General features: G+C 43.9%; 1 protein-coding gene across 13 annotated transcripts in view; it reads right to left on the reverse strand.

The window, feature by feature from the left end:
* auts2a (activator of transcription and developmental regulator AUTS2 a) overlaps positions 1 to 19,318 on the reverse strand; it is a 299,562-nt gene that overhangs the window by 25,195 nt on the left and 255,049 nt on the right. For all 13 annotated transcript variants that reach the window (XM_052047726.1, XM_052047727.1, XM_052047733.1 and 10 more), the window contains one exon: positions 13,157 to 13,205. In XM_052047726.1, the coding sequence (XP_051903686.1) occupies positions 13,157 to 13,205 (49 nt within the window). The remainder of the gene's footprint in view (positions 1 to 13,156; positions 13,206 to 19,318) is intronic.

Raw genomic sequence — 19,318 nt, forward strand, 5'->3', positions numbered from 1 at the left:
ATGAGTGATGATTGAGCAAAAGGTGTCCATACTTACAGCTGTGAAAGGCAATTCCATAAGGTGAGAGGTTATGTTTTGATTAGTATTCATTTGTTGGCAGGCAAAGTAAAAAAACTGAAAATCAATTATCGTATTTTCTGCACTATAAGGCACACCAAGAAGCATTCCATTTTTTCAAATGCCGACAGTGTGCCTTATAATCCGATGCACCTTATATATGGATCAGCATTCTGATTTCTTGGACGTAGTGTTTGAAATGTTCTGTAAAGTGCTTTGTTACAGATTCAGTGGTTGTGAAAGCTCTATATAAATAAAGCTGTTGTACTATGTTGCCTCTAGCGTAGCACCATCTGGTGGATGCATAACGCAACCGCAGCCACTGTTGTAACTTCTATTATGTGCCTTATAATACGGTGTGCCCGATATATGAAAACAGATTTTATATGGGCCATTCATTGAAGGTGCGCCTTATACTCCAAAGCGCCTTAGAGTGAGGAAAATACGGTACTTGGTCTTGCAAAGAGTTGGGGTCATTTATGATAAATTCTGGAATTCTTTCTGAATAATTTATCGTTAAATTAAGGATTTAATGTAATTTTTGAATTTTAGATGCACTTTAAATGTTTTCTGTTCCAGTTATTCTTTGTTGTAAGTTGGTCCGTATTTCTTTCTTTTTTATTCTCTTATACGTTAATAAGGATACAGTGTGATGCAAAGGTGTACTTTTACAAGTTTATAGACAAATGATACTACTTATAGTTGTGCGGGGGGATGGGGGCGCAAGATGTTTTGCTCTTCCTAGGGGTGGCATGACAAATAATTGAGAACCACTACCATACGGTGACATGAACCACTTCAAAGATAGACTAGACTCAATAAAATGTTCTGAGCTCCTCTTACAGTATACCTGTATGTCCAAGACTGCAGGGCAGTCGTTTTCTTACCACAGACAACAATCAATATACATACTTCTGCTATGAAAAAAACATATTGAAGACATTCAAATGTCACAGTCCAGATTTTCATCCGGAGTATCCTTCCTTTAGTCATTTATTCATAGAGGTTTCGTAGAGGCAAGTGTGCTCTGTCTTCTCTCTAAATCAAAATGAAGTCGTTCACGGCAACAGCGATACTCTTCCACCCACAGTAGCCCTGACTACAGCTGCTGTGTTCGGCGATGGCTTCTGTCCGCAGCAGTTGGAAAATCTGCCGCTTGTTGACCGTGGCTTTCATGGTTGCCCCAGCAGTATCTTTATGTGCACATGAGGTTGGAGTGAGTGTCCCATTTCCAAATCCTCTCGTTGAAACCCTTTCAAGAGAATATGATATGGAGATACCCGAAACAACGAACAACTGGCCATTCCTCAACACAATAACTGAACTCGTAAGAGCAATAAATTTTGAGATAATTTAGGAGTGTGCCAGACATTGAAGAGAGAGCTTCCTCTTTCACTTCAAATTCTTCCTCTCTCTCACTCTCCAAGTTCATCACAGAGATCTTTGATGGCGCTAAGTTGGGGTCTCCAGGCCAAGCTCTTCAATATCAAATGCGAGTTCACAACCTTCCAGCCGAATTTGGTGACTGTTGGCAAATGTTTGAGAACATTTAGCTGCTATTAACACAAACACAGTTTAAGTACGTAAGAAATGGTGCGCAACCGTATAGTATTTGCTGAAAACTACTAGACTGGCAAGAAAAAAAAATAACTGCGACAGAATTCTGTTACGGACAAGAAAGCCTTTCTTGTTCTTTAAAATAAGGCACAAATCCACCTTTTCAATATGTGAAGAGTGAAAAGCAAATGTAGGACCCTTGCTTGACCATTACGCAGTCCCTTTATGGAGCGAGGAAGCCTAGCAAATGGTCTTCCGTTTAGCCAGTGGTGCCGAAACCTTTCTTTCAAATGTATGGATAATAGAGCAAGGAACTGAATTCAAATCTCAATCTCGAATGCATGTCTTTATTCTGGGCTGCATTTTACAGCGAATTTACTATATGTGACAAATGCAAGTGTTGTGTTATGGCAGGTGACACCAAATTTTTGTGCACTTTTCCTATGGCACTACAATGACGAGGCTTTTATATTGAGTCCCATACAGTCATGGAAGGAATTGCCGGTTCTCGATGACAGGCAAGTTGCCACAGGTTATCACCCCAATGAGTGGATGCACTGGAGGACATGAAAATAAACGTACGCCCGCAGTGTGAGGCGTCCAGGGACCACTCGTCAACCACAACTAAGGGATCTAACGCAGTTATCCTCCGGTGTTGAAATAACACTGGCATGTAACAAGGACCCAACGCTGACCATTTGCAAATAGCTTGCAAACATTGCTGCTGTAAATGTATACTCAGAGACGTTACAGCTGTCTCGCACGATTTGACTCTGGGCATGTCGTATGTACATACGCCATGTGATGACATTTCTGACAACAATGATGAGAAGTGACAAGTATGTGTGACGGGGTCTAATTTGGAACTTCGCCAGACTTGACACAAGCTTTCAACGTGTCACTGACTAGTGCTTCAACCATGTCTGTGTGGTACTTTTCCAAGTATTGAAACTCCCAGCCGCATGCCAGTTACAACTCAATCATTTCCCACCGACGCACACTAATGTGATTCCTATTGGTCACTACAGTCGCTGTGTGTCATGACGTAGGCCTGACGCCTGTTGAGCCAACGAAGGTTAAACACAAGACATGCCCATGTCGCATTTACATTCACGTCTTTTTCTCTCATCCTTTAACAAACAAGCATGAATAGAAAACAATACCAGCCAACAGGTCCGGTGCCACCTTTGGCTGTGGTGCAAGGACAGCAGGACTATTTCATCTATCTGGTTCTGCTTAACTCATTCAGTACTAGCCAATTCTGGACCAAGTCTGAAAGACGTTTAAAAACGTCTTTGGGAGTGAATGAGTTATTGACCATACCAGCCCATTGGTCAGGAAAGGACGGCTAATTGTGCAGCTGTTTCTTCTCAGGCAATAAGCGGCCTTGGTTCCAATTTTTTTTGTTCTTTTGAGTCTCCAATGTCAGTACAGGGTGTCGAGACACTGTTAATCTCGAGTGTTGAATGTAGAAAATGCCTCCTTTCTCCCTCCACCCTGCTCTCTCGCTCCTCCTTCTAGCCTCTCGTGAGCCATCAGGCAGAGTGAGTGTGAGGCTTGCAGCAATACGTTGAGTGACAGCTTGAGCCGACACGCTGACACCGCTGTGATATCGCCGGGGAGAAAAGCATTTGGAAGGTTGGAAAAAGAGAAATGTGTCCCCAGAGAGTCATCAATCTCAGGCTTCTTTCATTGGCTTTCAAATGGAGCCAACTGGTTTTACACATCCACACCACACATTGAAGCGGCTCGCGAGGATTAGATTTACTGCCCGTGTCGATTCGAAGAGCAATTCATACCAGAGTGCTAATAGCATGAAAGCCAGGGATCAAATATCCAAAAATCTTGCATAGTATCAGTTTGCATGTAGCCTTTTCGCTTCTTAAGTCTTCAGTAGCAGCAGCAGCAGAAGCTGATGCGTTTTTGTGCATGTGTTTGTGAGCATGTCAAGTGCTGTCCCATTACCCCCCTTGGTCAAGTTTCACGGCCTTTGGATTAGCAAGACACACTGCGTAAAAACTTTGAACACCCGTCTATCGTTCCTTTTCATACTTTTGAGGCCTTCCTCGCTCCTCTCAGATTGTTTTCTCTGAGCGGAACCCTCAGGAAGGCTACACCAACGTTCTTTACAGAATAACACCTCAAATTAGCTAAGGGCTGTTGGCAGACCCGAGTGTGACGAGTCGTGGCTTTGGAGCTGCATTAGTTTTTCAGGCTTGGGGTGGGCTGGTGGGGGATAAGATTCAGGGAAGCTGTTTAGGATTTGAGCTGTTTATTTGAACTGCCCTGCCATCTCAACAGTCAGCTGCCTCCCTGCTTTTTTGTCAAGCCTCGGAGATTAAGTGAGGATTGTGGAATTGTGGGGCGAACACAACTTGATATCCCCCTTTGGGCAGCGGCTGGTCGAGGTTTAGGTTACTGGAACAATGCAGCCTCTGTCCACGGCCTCCTATCCAGAGAGAACACGGGGCTCAGACAAGCTGGCTGGTGTCAGGCACGGCTCGAGGATTCCTCCATCACAAAAACCACACGGCACACTGACTGAGCAGAGTTTAGGGAAAACGCTTCCAAACGTGGCTTTCCGGATTAAATGCTCCAGCACAACCCCCCGGTCTCAATATGCTGACGGCTCCACAAAACATACAGCGTGTAAAGACACAACTGACTGTTTGCTTTTGGCTTGAAACGCCCGCAAATGCAATCCCTTCTGGGATTTTCTTCTTTTTTTTCCTACAAGTGTTTACAGTCAAGCCCGACAGTTGATGCTGAAACCCTGAAATCAAATAGCTCCCACCAGGAGCAGCTTAATCTCTAGCAGATGGTGACAGCCGGACGGACATTGATGAGTTTGGGCAGGCTTACGGAAGAAATGTGGCTTCACGCCAGGAAAGAAGTCAATGAAGAAAAAACTATTTGCTTTAAAAAAATGAACATCTTTCGACATTTACCTTGATGATCACTCAACACATGACAACTTATCTCCACCCGTATCTCACTCCAGCTTGAGAACACATCAAACACAGGAGGCAATGTTGCCCCCGTCGCCCTGGTAGCCCCTATCACAACTTCTAGCACTCCGGGTGTGTATGTAATAGTAGCCAGTGGAAATATAATGAAAAATGTGAGTTGAGGCAAATGTACAGAGCAGAAACACATGCAAAGGATCTGTGAAGTCCTGCTAACAAACCACCATCCTTGCTCTGCAGTTCTCTCTAATCCGCCCTGCGGCTCATCAGAGCTTTATTTCTGTCCTGCATATTTATGAGAACCACAGAGAGCACAAGGAGAGGAGGGTGGGATGGCGAAGGGAAGAAAAGATAGCCCCTTTTCTTGTGGGAGCAATTAAATCCTTGCTTTCATCAATCCTGATCAGAGCCCTTGTGCTCTTTTCTCTCTCGGCTTCTTTGTCTCTTGAAAAGGCGGATGTTTACACTTTCACTTTCACAGCACTGTGACCCTCTTCCGTGTCCGCGGAGGCTGACGGGAAAACAGAAAAGGCTCTTTATTTCGACCTCTTCTTTAAAAGCTTTTCAAACGGAGAGATCACTCAAGTGCATTTTGGTGCACTTTTCTCAGTGCCTGTTGGGGATTACGGTCAACGCGTTCATCATTTAATTATGTTTCTTGAGGCAGAAATCTCAACTGTGGAATACGGAAGCGGCAATTAAGTTCAACACTAAAGAGCATGGTTTTTACTTGTTCGAGAGAGTATCGAGTATTTAGTATCGGAAAAAAGAACAATCTGAAACAAGTGCTATTGGACCACTCTGGCACAGATATTGATATTTATAAGGCACCGTGATCGTTCTGATGTGATCAATTACTGACCACTGGATATGAGTTTACGAGTTGTTTTATTGATTTTTTTGACTGTTCAGAACTCAAACTCAAAAATCCGGAACAGTTTTTTTTTTTGTGATGAAGCCCAGACATCTTTCAGCAAGACCCAAATACTCCTGACAGAAGTGGCATCATGAGGCAACAGCGCTCACGTTTTACCAACGTAAGACGAAAAATCAGGAGTGCGGTAATTGGTAAATGGCTGGGGGCTGAAGACCTTGACAAGGGGAAAAAGACAAACACGGACACGCATGACAGATTAGGACTGAATGTAGGATCACTGGAGACCAGAAGTCCGACTGTTATGCACGCACACACTCATGTGCATACACGTGTGAGCCACCATGAGGTCTCATTAAGGAGGTCTTGCTCTCTTTCCCTCTTTGGCAATGTCACCTCTGCCGCCGGGACTTAAGACTGACACAGGCATAATTGGCCTGAACACACCAACAACGAGCACTGGGAATGCCTGCCTCTCGAAGAGTGGCGTGTGCATGAGCGTGTGTGTATGTGCGTCGTGTTCTGACCCTGTTAATGCGGCACAGTTGGCAGGAGAGTGGCTGACGTCGCTTTGGATCAATGGTCACTGGTGATGCTGATGGGGAGGATTTCTCTTGGGGCCAGGGGAGACGTACTTTCCATTTGTACAGTTCCACAGGCCTTTCTTCCATCACACACCGTGCATCTCCATCACCCCCACTGTGACAATCCATCACCTAAAATTGTCACCCTTCCATATATTGACATTTTCCATGAGAGTCGAAGGAAAATCGTTCTGCATCTCTCAAAAGAATAATGCACGGTTTGGATTGGCAATTTAACAATGTGGTAATTAATGTCTTTTGGAGTTAGAACTTTACAACGGTGTCCAACTGCCTCATTATGAAAGGCGCATCTCATGTTTGTAGCTGAATAACCAGACGTTTAAGGGGTGTTCACACGGCACACATTTGCTCCGGCGCTGCACCGATTTATTTTGTTGCGATATATTTTGCACCGCAGCAAATTGTGTAGCATTCACACGTACAAAGCCGCTGAGCGTGTCTGCACCGGCACAGCGTCGGTGCAGCCCCACTTGCGTTCACACGGCAGTTTCTGCAGCGGAGTGTTTTATTAACTTGCCATGCATGTTTTTGGAACGTAGGAGGAAACCGGAGTACCCGGAGAAAAACCAGGCAGGCACGGGGAAAACATGCAAACTCCACACAGGAAGGCCGAAGCCGAAATCGAACCCTGCACCTCTGCACTGTGAGGCCAACACGCTCAGCAATCGACCACTGAGTCGCACTAATAATAATAATAATAATAATAAACAAAGTGCTCAATCTGTCATTAAAAACTCAACATCAAGATAAATTTAGATAATCTATAATAGTCCTTCAATGACGAGAGATGCATTCTTTCAGCAGCAATAATGGATATAAGACCAAAAAAATAGCATGCAAGAAAAGACAAGAAATACATTGCACAAAAGAAACCTAAATTTTTGTCCATGGAAAACTATCCAATCTCTTCAGCTATATTATGATGCAACTTTAGCATCAATCATGCTCATGTACGTGAAAAAGTGTCCATTGGATATATGCTGCACAACGTAATGTAGCATGTTCTTCAGTTTTATGTATTTATTTTTTTTGTGATGGCGACCGAGGAGGCCGCGGTCGGCAAGTGCTCTTCAAGAGCCTTGCTTTTTGTTGTTTTCTTTGTTGTTTTTGTGTTTTGTTTTGTCACATGGTGTTTGTTGTTACGACCTAATGTGGACTGTTTTCAGCATTTTTTTGGGCCGCGACATTCGTCAAAGGAGAAGAATCTGTGCTTGGTGATTGCGCCTTCTCTGCAGCACGCGTGTACCAGCACTGATTTTGATTGGGAGAATATCGGTGCCATTTGACTGTCGGTGCCTCGACAGCCCTGGCCGTTTTTTTGCACCTGTAATGGGCAGCATTTTTCACAGCCCCGTTTTGTTCAGTGGAAATGTCGGTGCTGTTGGACAGTGCGCACCGGGTGGATCGTTTGTGGTGCCGACGATGAGAAGAAAGGAGCATCATCGCAGATGCGTATGTGGAACTGGCAGTCGCCGCTTGGAATTGAAGCGGATTTACATGGGGGACAGGAGATATGAGCCAATCTCTTTTTTCGTCAATGGATGCTACAGCTTCTTGTTTGCTTTTAAACTTTGCTTGTCGCAGACATCTGCACATTTTCAGCATTATGTCTCTGATCCACTAGTGAAAAGACACTTTGATCCTCTCCTCTTTTATCTATAACTGCTTCAAACAACAAAGTGTTTGCAGAAAAAGTGGTTAAGATTGCATGACTGTCTGTGTCTTAAGTGTTGTGTTGTATTATTTAGTCATTTTATGTTAACTGTTCTGTTGATGGCGGCGCGGGTACCCGCAGCGGCTCCTCTCTCTTCCGTGGTTGCACTGTGATTGAGAGGAAACAAATTTCATCTGTGCTGTATGTTGCACTTAGAGCATATTTGACAGTAAAGTTGAGATATGACACTATTTTTTTGCTCATTAAAAAGTAAAAAAAAGCAGTCTTGCCACTTAGTTGTGCGTCAACAACTTCACTAGCTTCTTAAATAGTCATACAGTGGTACAGCACAAAAAATGTGACCAAATGTAGCTCCTAAATTGGAAAAACTCACTAGTTGGGGCAATTGTAATGTAAGGCATCACTTTACTTGCATACACTTGCAAACACTTTTAACAACTTTTACTTGACCTAGAACAACCCAAAAAGTATGCGAGAGATTTGTCCTCGTATATACCATACAGTTGCTGCCCATTCAAGCCTAACTAGCAAGCAAATAAGACGAGAGACACGGCGGGAGCGGGGGGGGGGGGGGGGGGGGGGGGGTAATAAGGCCTTTGACTTTGATCTCTGGAGTGCAGCCCATTTAAATGTTTGTGTTTGAGATGTAGACCTTTAATTTCAACCTGATGGATTCCAGGCTCTTTGGGTTTACCGTGGCATGTCGGAAATAGAGAATGTTTACACAGACTCCCTTGCAGCTCTGCTGGTGCTGAAATAAATGCATTAAGATGGATGGATTTAGTTAGTCTCTAACCTCTGGGCTTGGGGGAACACACTCTGAATGACCTCTTTGTACTGCTGAAGGCCACAGGCAAAGCGCAACAGACTGGCTCTGCATGCCGCCCTAAACGGAATCTTCTGTCAACAAATTTCAGTCAAGTGGACAACAACGAGACCGCCGGCTTCAAATTTAGCAGATGACTGAACAGAGTGGCCGTGTAACAACAGGGAGAGCGACGGTTTGCTTTCCACTTTCCGAAGAATCGTGCACCTTGAGGAACATACAACAAGATACATCAACGAGCAACATATTTCAACTCAATATTTTAGCTGTCTTTCGACATCTCTGCTGAGCTTTTTCTTCGCTGATTCTTTCACGTCAGGGTTCTAATTTCCTGTCTGATCCAGAAGCAAACAGTTGGGTTTTATTGCGTTATGGTTAGCAGGTCTGCCTCACAGTTCTGAGGTTGAGGGTACAAAGTCAGTTTTTAAACTGGATGTTCTTCTTGAGGATGCGACATCCTCAACTTTTATCTAGACCTGGGACTGGCAATGGCTGGGTATTGGGGAATCTGCCCTGCAGCATCTGCACAAAAGGCAGAAGCATGTACTGCTGCAACAACAGTGCAACTGCATGTGGAAAGAAATCTCTATAGATACGGTGTGAAATGACTAAAAGACAAACAGAAATAAAATGCACCGCAAATATCCGGTGTGTAAATAAATAGCATTCAAAATATCAGGCAGTATTATACAAGCCGTTTTTACCAAATCCAATCATGCGATAACATCCATCCATCCACCATCCATTTTCTGATCCGCTTTATCCTCACAAGGGTCACAGGGCGTGCTGGAGCCTATCCCAGCTGTCTTCGGGCAGTCGGCGGGGTGGACACCCTGAACCGGTTGCCAGCCAATCGCAGGGCTCATGAACAACAAACTAAAATAAATACGACCTACATGGAATTCATATGAAAGAACCCCGATCCCATCAGAGATTACTGAGCGCTATCCCATCTATCGCTTCCTTCTTCTTGTACACGACCAGCTTCATTCGAAACGTTCTCAATAGAAAAATTACCATGGATGGGATAACTTTTGTTCTGGATTGCTGCAGTCGAAACACAACTGAAGTTCTGGTCCAGTCGCGGCAAGAGGAATGCTTTGTTGCGATTGTTAGATATGTAAGATGGAGGAGGCGGTGACCTCCTGGTGACCTCCAAGCCCCAGGCAGGGGGGGTAAAAAGAGATTGTCCTTGACTGCAGCCATCCCTCAGAAGGCCCAAAAGGCAAATGGTAGCCAGGTCATCTTTCCACTGCACATCAGGTCAAGTTCCACGAACAGCGCTGACTTCTTGACACCCATACCGCACAGACGCCGAAGGTCAGCGTGAGGTCGGCGTGAGGGCAGTGAATGGGGGAGGGAGGAGTGGGGGGGGGGGGGGGCGATAAAGCGACACTAGAGCTGTGAAAGGCCAACCTTCTCTTTCCAGTCAAGCGAATGCCTTCCAGAGGCGGCGAAGTGATTTTCAGTGTGATTGCTGCTCTCTATATCACTTGAGATTACAGCAGGTGGCTGCCCAGGCATGAAGTACATACAGATCAATCACCCACCTCATTCTCATGAAACAGAGAGAATGACGAGGCGCTTGCGCGTGAAAGAGAGAGAGAGAGAGAGAAAGAGACACACACAAGAGCCTTCAACACCCAAGCAATATACTCGCAGGCCATTTTGCAGCCTGCAGAGCTCTCCATGACAATCCAGGGAGCTCTTCAGCTCTGATATCTGCCACATAAGTTCACCCCTGCTTTTCTCTTTTGGCTATTTTTTTTTAAACAATGCCATCAGCGCTGCAAATTACACCTTCCACATCGCACATCACTCTCTCCCCTAGTGACAGTAACACTCAAGCCCGACACACTTCACCGATGGCACTCTTCACGCTGGCGTCGCCGCTGCGACACTCGCTTCATTTTCGCATTAACTCCAGTAAAGCGCTGTGAAATCAGTTTTGCGCTGCGGGTGGAGGTGGAGATGTGGGTGGGGAGGAATCACTACACCGTGTGTACGCTGCGCCAAACTCGTGCCATAGACACAGCTGAGAGACCTTGCAAAAAGACGTCTTTGTAACCTAAAATTGCATGATGAAATAATCGCGTGGCATGCGGTCTTGTGCGGCAAATGGTTCTTGTAGCTATATTGTATACACGTGTTGGAAGATTGTAACATTGCAGGAAACCTGCATGAGAATTAAATGTTAATTTATGGAAATTCATGGAAATATATGGACATTTGGCAGGGAACTAAATGATAGCAAAATTGCAGGTTAATCTGCACCAATAACAGGGAACTTTTTATTTCTCATGTCTAACTTTATATTACCGTCGGGAGAGGCGAAAATGAGGGAAAGAATTCCGAGTATAATCCGGTGCAATTGTAAACCACAGCAATCTACAACAACAAAAAAATATTTCTAAAGTCTACGAAGCACATTGTGTAATGCCAAGAAGAAGGTATTATCCTAATCTTACTACTCAGGCTGAACTCAAAACAAACGCTGCCGAGTGAGCCTTGTGACGCCTCCTGATGGATGGGAAAATGACCAGGTGATCACATTCAGTCTTGCAGTTTCTCGGAAACCGCTTAAATTGTTTCATGGATCTGTCAGCAGGCTTGTGTGGTCACAAGCTGTGCTTTTGTGTCACCACCGGCATCCGTATACAGGACGTCAATCCCTGGATAGTGTTCTCGGCAGGAGACAAACATCTTTGAAAATTATGGAGTTGTTTTTTTTTTTCTTCCCCCCCCTGACCAGAGGCAAACGTCTTGTAGAGCAAAAGTATCAGATGAACATGCAAGAGTACACCTGCAGAGATATTGACAGCCATGCTAATTAGAGCTTACATTTAATGACTCTTAGTTAATGAAATCCGTTGAAATCCATTTCCGTGTACGATGAAGCAAGAGTGATTAGGGTGAGGGAGAGAGTGAGGTGCCGTGGGGGTTTTATTGCCATTTGAAGAATGCAGTTTAGGACGACGGCAAAAGAGAATAGTACTTCTTTAGATGGATGAAAAACATTCTCATAGTCGGAGGCTATGAAAATAACAGATGAGGGATACGATTTGAAACAGGTGAGGATGGCGTTTGATGGAATTATTTTTATAATGCCATTAAAATTACACTTGTGCGAGGGTTGTTTGGGGTCTGTACTTTGTTCAAAGAGGGCAGATGAGAGATGAGCTCAAATGAAAAGGCTGTAACAAAGATAGTACTCTGTTTTGGTTGACTTCACCTGCTATTGTTTTTGTTTTGTGGGCATTTGTATTTTTTTTTGTTTTTGAAAAGGCACATTTTTGTATTGAACATAACCATCAGCATCAAACAAATGAAGACGACCAGTACTTGTATTGGCCTGCAGCCAAACACTGATATTCATTGTCTACCAAATGAGCCGCAAACTTGTATTTTTCATCGGAATGTGTTATTTGTGCTGTGATTTACATCCTTTGAATTGGTGGTAATCCCCTCCAACAAAAACTCTCCCAACCTTTTTAATTCCAACACCATAAAAATACCGACGGTACCCCCCCCCCCCCATGTCTTTGCACCTGGATTCTTTTACTCGCTTGATGCAAAATGGCGTTAACATATGGAGAGGGAGGAGGACGGGGTGGCGATGATTAAAAGGGGACGTTTAAATGGAAATAGGGGCCAAGAGAGTGGGGAAACGAGCACACAGCAGAAAATACTTGGATTTTGTGTACTGTTTCCCCTGGTCTGGTCCTTTCATAGAAAGGGAAAGAGGGTGGCCCTCTGTTGATTTAAGCTGCACAAAGGAGGCCCTAATCCTTTCAAGGCAACCAAATCAGTCTATGGAGAAGCACGTTCAAAAGGAAGCCTCCCTGTCAAAGCCAGTGAGACACCCACCCCAATGAAAGCCACAAATCAATCCCCCGAGGGAATCAAAGGCCAAAATGTGGGAAATGAGTCGGTGCTGAGGAAAAATGCAGGAGAATAAGGTCCGTTAGAGGGGGTGGTACGAGGACACATTAGCGGCGACCGGCCCACTTTCTGCCACGGCCGTAAAGGGGTCATGACCCTCGTATTGAAGTGTCCCCTTCGGCCCTACCCCCCATCCACCACCACATTAAACAGGAATGTCCATTCACGAGGGGACACCTCCATTAGCCCTGAGCCAGAGAAAATGAGTCTGCCTTTAACAGCAAATTAGTGACTTGATAATGAGGTCACATGTGGTGTTAGCACACCCAGGTCATAAATAGAAGTCATTCCCGCCCTTGTTTTATACCTTGAGAATAACTTTCATGACTCACATAGTACACATCTTTGAACATTTGCCATACCTTGGAGGCGGCTCAAAAAAAAAAAATTTAAAAAATTGCATTGCAACACTGGTATATATCATACTGGATGTACAACAAGACAAAATCCTCAGATACAAATTGTGCCAACAGTTGTCTGTGTATGTGCTATTAAATTACATTTATAAATAACCATGAAGGTGTCACGATGCTGCGACAATGCAATGCCAATGTAAAAAAAAAAAACAAACAAACAAGAAAGACACCTGGGCTCCGCTTATACATCCAGACATTGCTTCAGAACAATATACAAATCAAATAAAAACATGCATACCTTTAAGTGCAGCTGTGCTGAAAAATTTCTCGGAGCTGGCATCAGAGACCTACAAAACAAAAAAACAGAAAATATATATCATATTTCAGAGCATCTAGTGAATTAATAAAACAAAGCCTGATATGTTTACATATTGTTAATCTTTCAACAACAACCAACAAAGGCACACGGTACATTTGATGTTTTTGTATTCTGTGACATACATGACCAACCAGGCTGTACTGTAATTTTTTTCAGTGGCAGGACGAACGTCAGCACATAATTACGGTTCTGAGTAATACAATTCAATTAGAAAAGGTTAGACATTGTCAAAAATTGCATTCAGGATAACAAAGGAAGTGTCCAAACCTTGCCGTGCCACAATTTTGTCAAAAATACAGATACAAATATCGTCAACAAAATCCAGTGGTCTACTGTATGCCGTTTTCAAACTGCACTTCGTTTTTACCCACGTGGTGGCGCTGTTGGTCCGCCACTCGACAGCCCAAAAGCCTTCGAGGCGCAGCACCGACCAACATTTTTACCGTCCCAATACAATCTGCGGGTATGGGATTTGAAGATAGATAATAAAAGGAATACAAGGTTTCAACATCAAGTCGAAGATTCTAATGTGCTTCTACTGCGACTTTCTGCTGTCAAAGATGATTGCGGTTTTAAAGCGTCTGCTGGATTTGGTTAAACAGTCTTAAAAAGCAGGACGACACCCGATTAAAAGCTGCACACGAGGACAATATCGCCACGTATATTCGAATTCATCAAAAAATATAAACTCACTCGTTAACAAACATGCAAAGACACGGTCGTTGTTTTGAACAGGGGAGCGTTTCGAGTAATTGTTTTTAGGAATGCGCAGGTTAGTCTGCGCGTCTTCGGTGAGTTCTACAAAAGAAAACGTACATGGAATAACTAAAAATGAATGCCACATATTGCATCGACACGAAATATATCTGTCTATTTATAAAAGAAATAAACACGCAGACAATAGTGCACCGAGCATGGAAGAAGAAGCAACCATCGTACCTTTAATGTGGCAATGAAAACAAGTACTTTTGCCAAATGCGACCTCGTTTCACATTCTGTGTTCGTGGTTTTCTTAAATTGTATAATCCACACAACCGGCGACGAAGTCTATTCCGTTTGCATCGAGGACAGCCATGCGGTGGAAGCAAAAGGTGATGAAGAAGGATTCCCAAAAAAAGCCGTTCAGCGACTGCGCCTTTTGGACAAAGGGAACCATGTGTCGCGGTGCCGTGAGCTTCTTTCTCTAGCGCACGACGAGTGAGAGAAACAAGATCCTTTTGGTCGATCAATGTGTTGTTTCCCACCTCCACTTATATTCTCCAGAATACCCAAAAGAGGTAAAGAACGTGATCCGGGAAGGGGTGTGGGGGTGGTGCGAGAGAACCAATTCCAACAAGGCGCGTAAGGAAAAGAGGCGCTCCAACAGTGAGCTGTGGTTCACAAACGAAGACTGCTTATTTTCTCGCTGTTTTCAGCTTCGCGGTGGGTGTCTGTCGTGGATTTCCGTGGTCGTTGCACACGCCTCTCCTAACCCGATCCAAAGCAACCACACAAACTCTCATTCATCCGGCGACTGGCTTGCTCGAAAGCTGCCTCGCTGCTGTTTGGTGTTGCCTTCACTGTCTGTCGGGTCCACCCACTTCCTGATCTAAAGAAGCCTCATTGCAGGGTAACAGATCACGTCTTTTTACCTTTTACGTCAAACTGCGCGCAAAAATAAACAACGACGATGAGAAAAAAAAATACCCCGACGAGAGACACAAGAGCACGGCTTCACTGCGAGCAAGAGCGGTGAGCAAGTGGAGAGAGTGGAAGAAAAAATAAGAAGGGGAGGGGAGAGCCCGGGCAGAAAGATATGCTTTCTTCCACTGTAGCCTGGGTGAGATGATGTCAGACACTAATGAATTCCCCAGAAGGGTGCCGCTTGCTACCACGAGGGGAAGAAAGACAAAATGCTCCTTCACGAGCGGCGTGCACCTCTTTGCAGCCCACAGGCCATGTCTTCCAATTGGATCAAATCCCACGACGCAGGCCTGAAGGGAGGTCAACTGTTAATATAAAAAGCACTTAAGGTCATCCAGCCTTCAATGTGCGCTTTGAGTGCTCTCTGCGCCCACCCTGACAAGGCTTACACTATAACCTCACAAACTGCTACTTAACTACAGCGTTTATAATTATGTGATAACTTTACAAAAGCCGAGAGGGATTGAAAGAAAATTCTCTGTTTATTTGCTCTGAGTCAACTTTGGAACAGAGCCATGCCAGAGGTGGCAGAGCTCAGCAGTTGGCCACAGGGGCCCACTTTAGCAATGTTTCCACAAAGCAGCGCAGTTTGATTCAGTATGCTGGTTCGAGTCTCCCCTCCCCAACCAGTTTTTTTTTTGGTCTCCAATATAAGCTTGAGCAAGATGTTTGGAGTAATGTACCATATAATACACAAGTATAATGTGGCCAGGTGTTTTAACTTGCTTCCAGACTCCCACATATGCAGAATAATTTACAGTAACCCCTCATGGAATAAAAAAAAGTGCAATGCTTGGATAGGTGGACTGAGGGAACGCTGCCGAGGGTTGCACGTTATATTAAAAAAATCATGATTGTGATAATGGCCCACACAATGTGCATATCGCCAAGACGTGCATTAAGTTTCATATGGAATTGTGTACTTTTATCTGACTTTGCGCAATCAGATTGCACCTTTAAATGTGCATTGCCATCCATTTGGTGAGCAGTATCTCAAACGTTATATTTAATTAGCCATGAATACATTGAGCTTGTTTATTTTTCTGCATGGAAAAAAATGAATTTCTTTAATTAACCCTTTCATGCAACAATAATGATAACCTGTAACCTGATAACATGATAAACTGTCCACTGTAGTAACTGCGGTCCCTGAAAGGGTTAACTACATCATAAAAAAATCATTTCTTTAGGTCCATATTGTTGTAATATCGAATCATTATATTCAACACTCATATCGCACGTTGCATGTTTTTCCAAAACTGTGCAGCCGAGCATTGACAGTGCAAGGATGACTTGCTTCGCCCTGCGAGCTGACAACTCATGCTACGCCCCTGCTGGTAAGTTAAGCCAATCATGACAGATGTGCATCAATCAGATCCATCCATCTATTTTCCAGCCCTTGTTCTCATTAGAGTTATGGGAGAGCTGGAGCCTATACCAACTAAATTTGCAGCAGAGGTGGGCTATGCCATTGACTGCTTGCTAGCCAACCATTAACATTCAATTTGCACCTATGAACAATTTACGCTCTAAAATTTGCTGGGTTAAAAATAACCCAAATTGGACATTGTTGGCTAGTTTATACCCAGCACAAATGGGTTGAGGATTTGACCCAGCAAGTTTTTGATCCAACACAGTGTAAAAATTACCTATATGAGTTGAAGCTACAAAAAAAATGAGTTAGCGGGTGATTCGTATAGCTGTTGTTAAAAACAAGACTGATTTTACGACCAACATTTTTTAAAATAAGAAGAAACAACCTTTCCCAGTCAGGGATCAGCACAGCAAGTCACTCACTTGATCTGTATGGCACCGTTTTCCATTGAATGCCCTTCCTGAGGCAATCTACCCATTGAAACAATTCCGGTGTCCAACGGCAGCTGTGTTACCCATCCAGACGCCACATTTCAATTCAAATTTCAACTCACAACGAAAAACTCTGTCCAAAATGGCGATGCTTTCTAGTCAAAATCTACATCTGGTGAGTTAGACTGGGGATGTCAAACTCATTTGACATTGTGGGCCACATGCGGACTCGGTAGATGTCAAGTGGACCGAACCATTAACATTATACCATACTGTGCTATGAATCACCAAAATATCATTTCTTTCCTTTGTTTTGGTCTCAAAAAACATTGATTGCCACTTTCATATCATTTGTTGCGTTGGGTCTATCTCGGTGACAGACTGAGACTACTGTTTTCTTCCCCGATCAATACAATGTTGTCTTCTACTGTGATCAAAACAGTGTGCCCCCTAGCCGATAATCCACGAATTGCATTTTATTTAAAATATACATTCTGTGTCTTTAATGCATTTTTTTTTCACTTTTAAATGATCCCGCGGGCCGGATCGAACCTATTTGCGGGCCGGTTCCGACCCGCGGACCGTGTGTTTGCCACCACCACTGAGTTAGACAAACAACCAATAGTTTTTACTCTTTCAGAGTCTACAATTGGAAGGAAGCCAAAGTGCTAGGAGAAAATCAGCATAACCTGGGAAGATCACCAAAATGCCACACAGGAAGGCATGTTTGAACCCAAAACCTCAGAACTGTGAAGCAGAAATGCCAACCAATAGCACATCTTCACTCCAATAACACTTAGCAAAGCATGGCCACTTTTGAGTTTCTTTTTGGTGACTGGATTGATGTGTTACACAGCGCTGGGCAAACTTCTACAGGGGTTGCCTTTGAAGAGATCACATGACCATTTCTGTTGAAATATTCTTAATGTAATCTTTACGTGAGCATGAACGCCACTTTTCCTTAATGAAATCCCAAACAAAGCTGGACATTCTGACGTAAGCCTCTTAATGGTGCAAACCCCTTGAACCAATAGCTTGTCTAATGAGTCTTAACCCGCTGGCAGGGAGGTCAATGAATGGACAATGGAGTCACACTGCAAAGTCTTTTCCCTGCCAACTCAGCTCCGGCGACAAGAGTGCGGAAAAGAGATTTTCGCTCATAGTGAGATGCTATTCCAAGCCTTGCTAAGATGAAACAAGAGAGAGCACATGGGCTGGAACTGACTTGATGAACATGAAGTCATGGGAAATGGGCTGAACGCGGCCCAACCAAACAAATCCTGAAACAGTGGAGGCGACACATTTCTCTAAAATTGCAGTCAGCTGCTCAGGCTTAAGCGTATGGATATGAACTCTCATGTGGGTCTTTGTGGATGACACAGAACAAAGAATGTTAAGTACCAACCACAGGCAGGAAGGTCTGGCCTCGGGTGGCTAGTTAAAGTCCAGCCATTTGGTTTAGCTTTAGGGAGAGAAAGAGACGCGGACCACGGAGAACCTTTAAACTGCATGACCTCGTGTTTGTTACATTATGACATCACCAGATGGTGGTATACTGTACATGTGCTTGTGTACTTTACATTTTTGTTTCAGAGATGCAAAGAATGAAGTCATCTTGCCCTTGTACTATCGGTCCTGGTAAAAAGATAAATGCCATCTTTTGGTGGAACAGCAAGTTAGCTCATGCACAAATCATTGAAATGTAATTTAATTGACACCGTTTCTGTGCTTAGAATGTGAAAAACAAAAAACAGAACCAAAAATAATGATTTGGCCCCAAGCACGTGACATGGATGGTTTCTAAAACGTATTTCCATAACTTCATCAGCCAGAAAAAGTTGTCCAGTCCAGCAGCAGCAACAATGAATGAGCTGCTGTTCTTTATTTGAAATGCTTATAAGATTTGAGTGCAACCACCAGTCCGTGATTACAGCCACACTGCCAAACAATCAGCGTTCAGATTCCCAACTGCACATTATTTTTAATTCCAATGTAATTCCGACAGTGATCAGCGCAATACGCATCCTCAACGTCCTTACTTTCAAAAAATAATAATCTGCAAATGAAACATAATGTCTTGATAGATTCAATGTGTCTCACTACTTATTGTCAGGTCACATGCCATCTGACGTCGACTCCTGACATTTTGTCATATTTTGCTCCTTTTTTTGGGAGGGATGCTGAAATAAGCAGCGTGTTCATCCTCCCCTTCACAAACAACCGAGGTTCAGTTTCACAGGTCCTGAATTACAATCTCATGGGGACACTTTATGAGCTTTTCTGCCATTACCTCAAATGTGCCCTCATTTGAAATATTACTGATAAGTGTAACATGAGTGCGCAGCACTGCACGTGATCTTATATGTTAAAAGCTCTTATTGCATTTGTCTGGTGACTCTGGGCTTGCTACAGTGCCCCTTTTACACAGTCGGCAACACTCTATTTAACAATTTATTGAGCAGGCAACCATAATTTCTGTCCGGTCATCCACCCATCCATTTTCTGATCCGTGTATCGTCACAAGGGTCGCAGGGTGTGTTGACGCCTATCCCAGCTGTCTTTGGGCAATAGGCGGGGTACACCCTGAACTGG

The sequence above is a fragment of the Hippocampus zosterae genome, chromosome 16, assembly GCF_025434085.1.
Source record: "Hippocampus zosterae strain Florida chromosome 16, ASM2543408v3, whole genome shotgun sequence".
In the NCBI taxonomy this organism is placed as follows: Eukaryota; Metazoa; Chordata; class Actinopteri; order Syngnathiformes; family Syngnathidae; genus Hippocampus; species Hippocampus zosterae.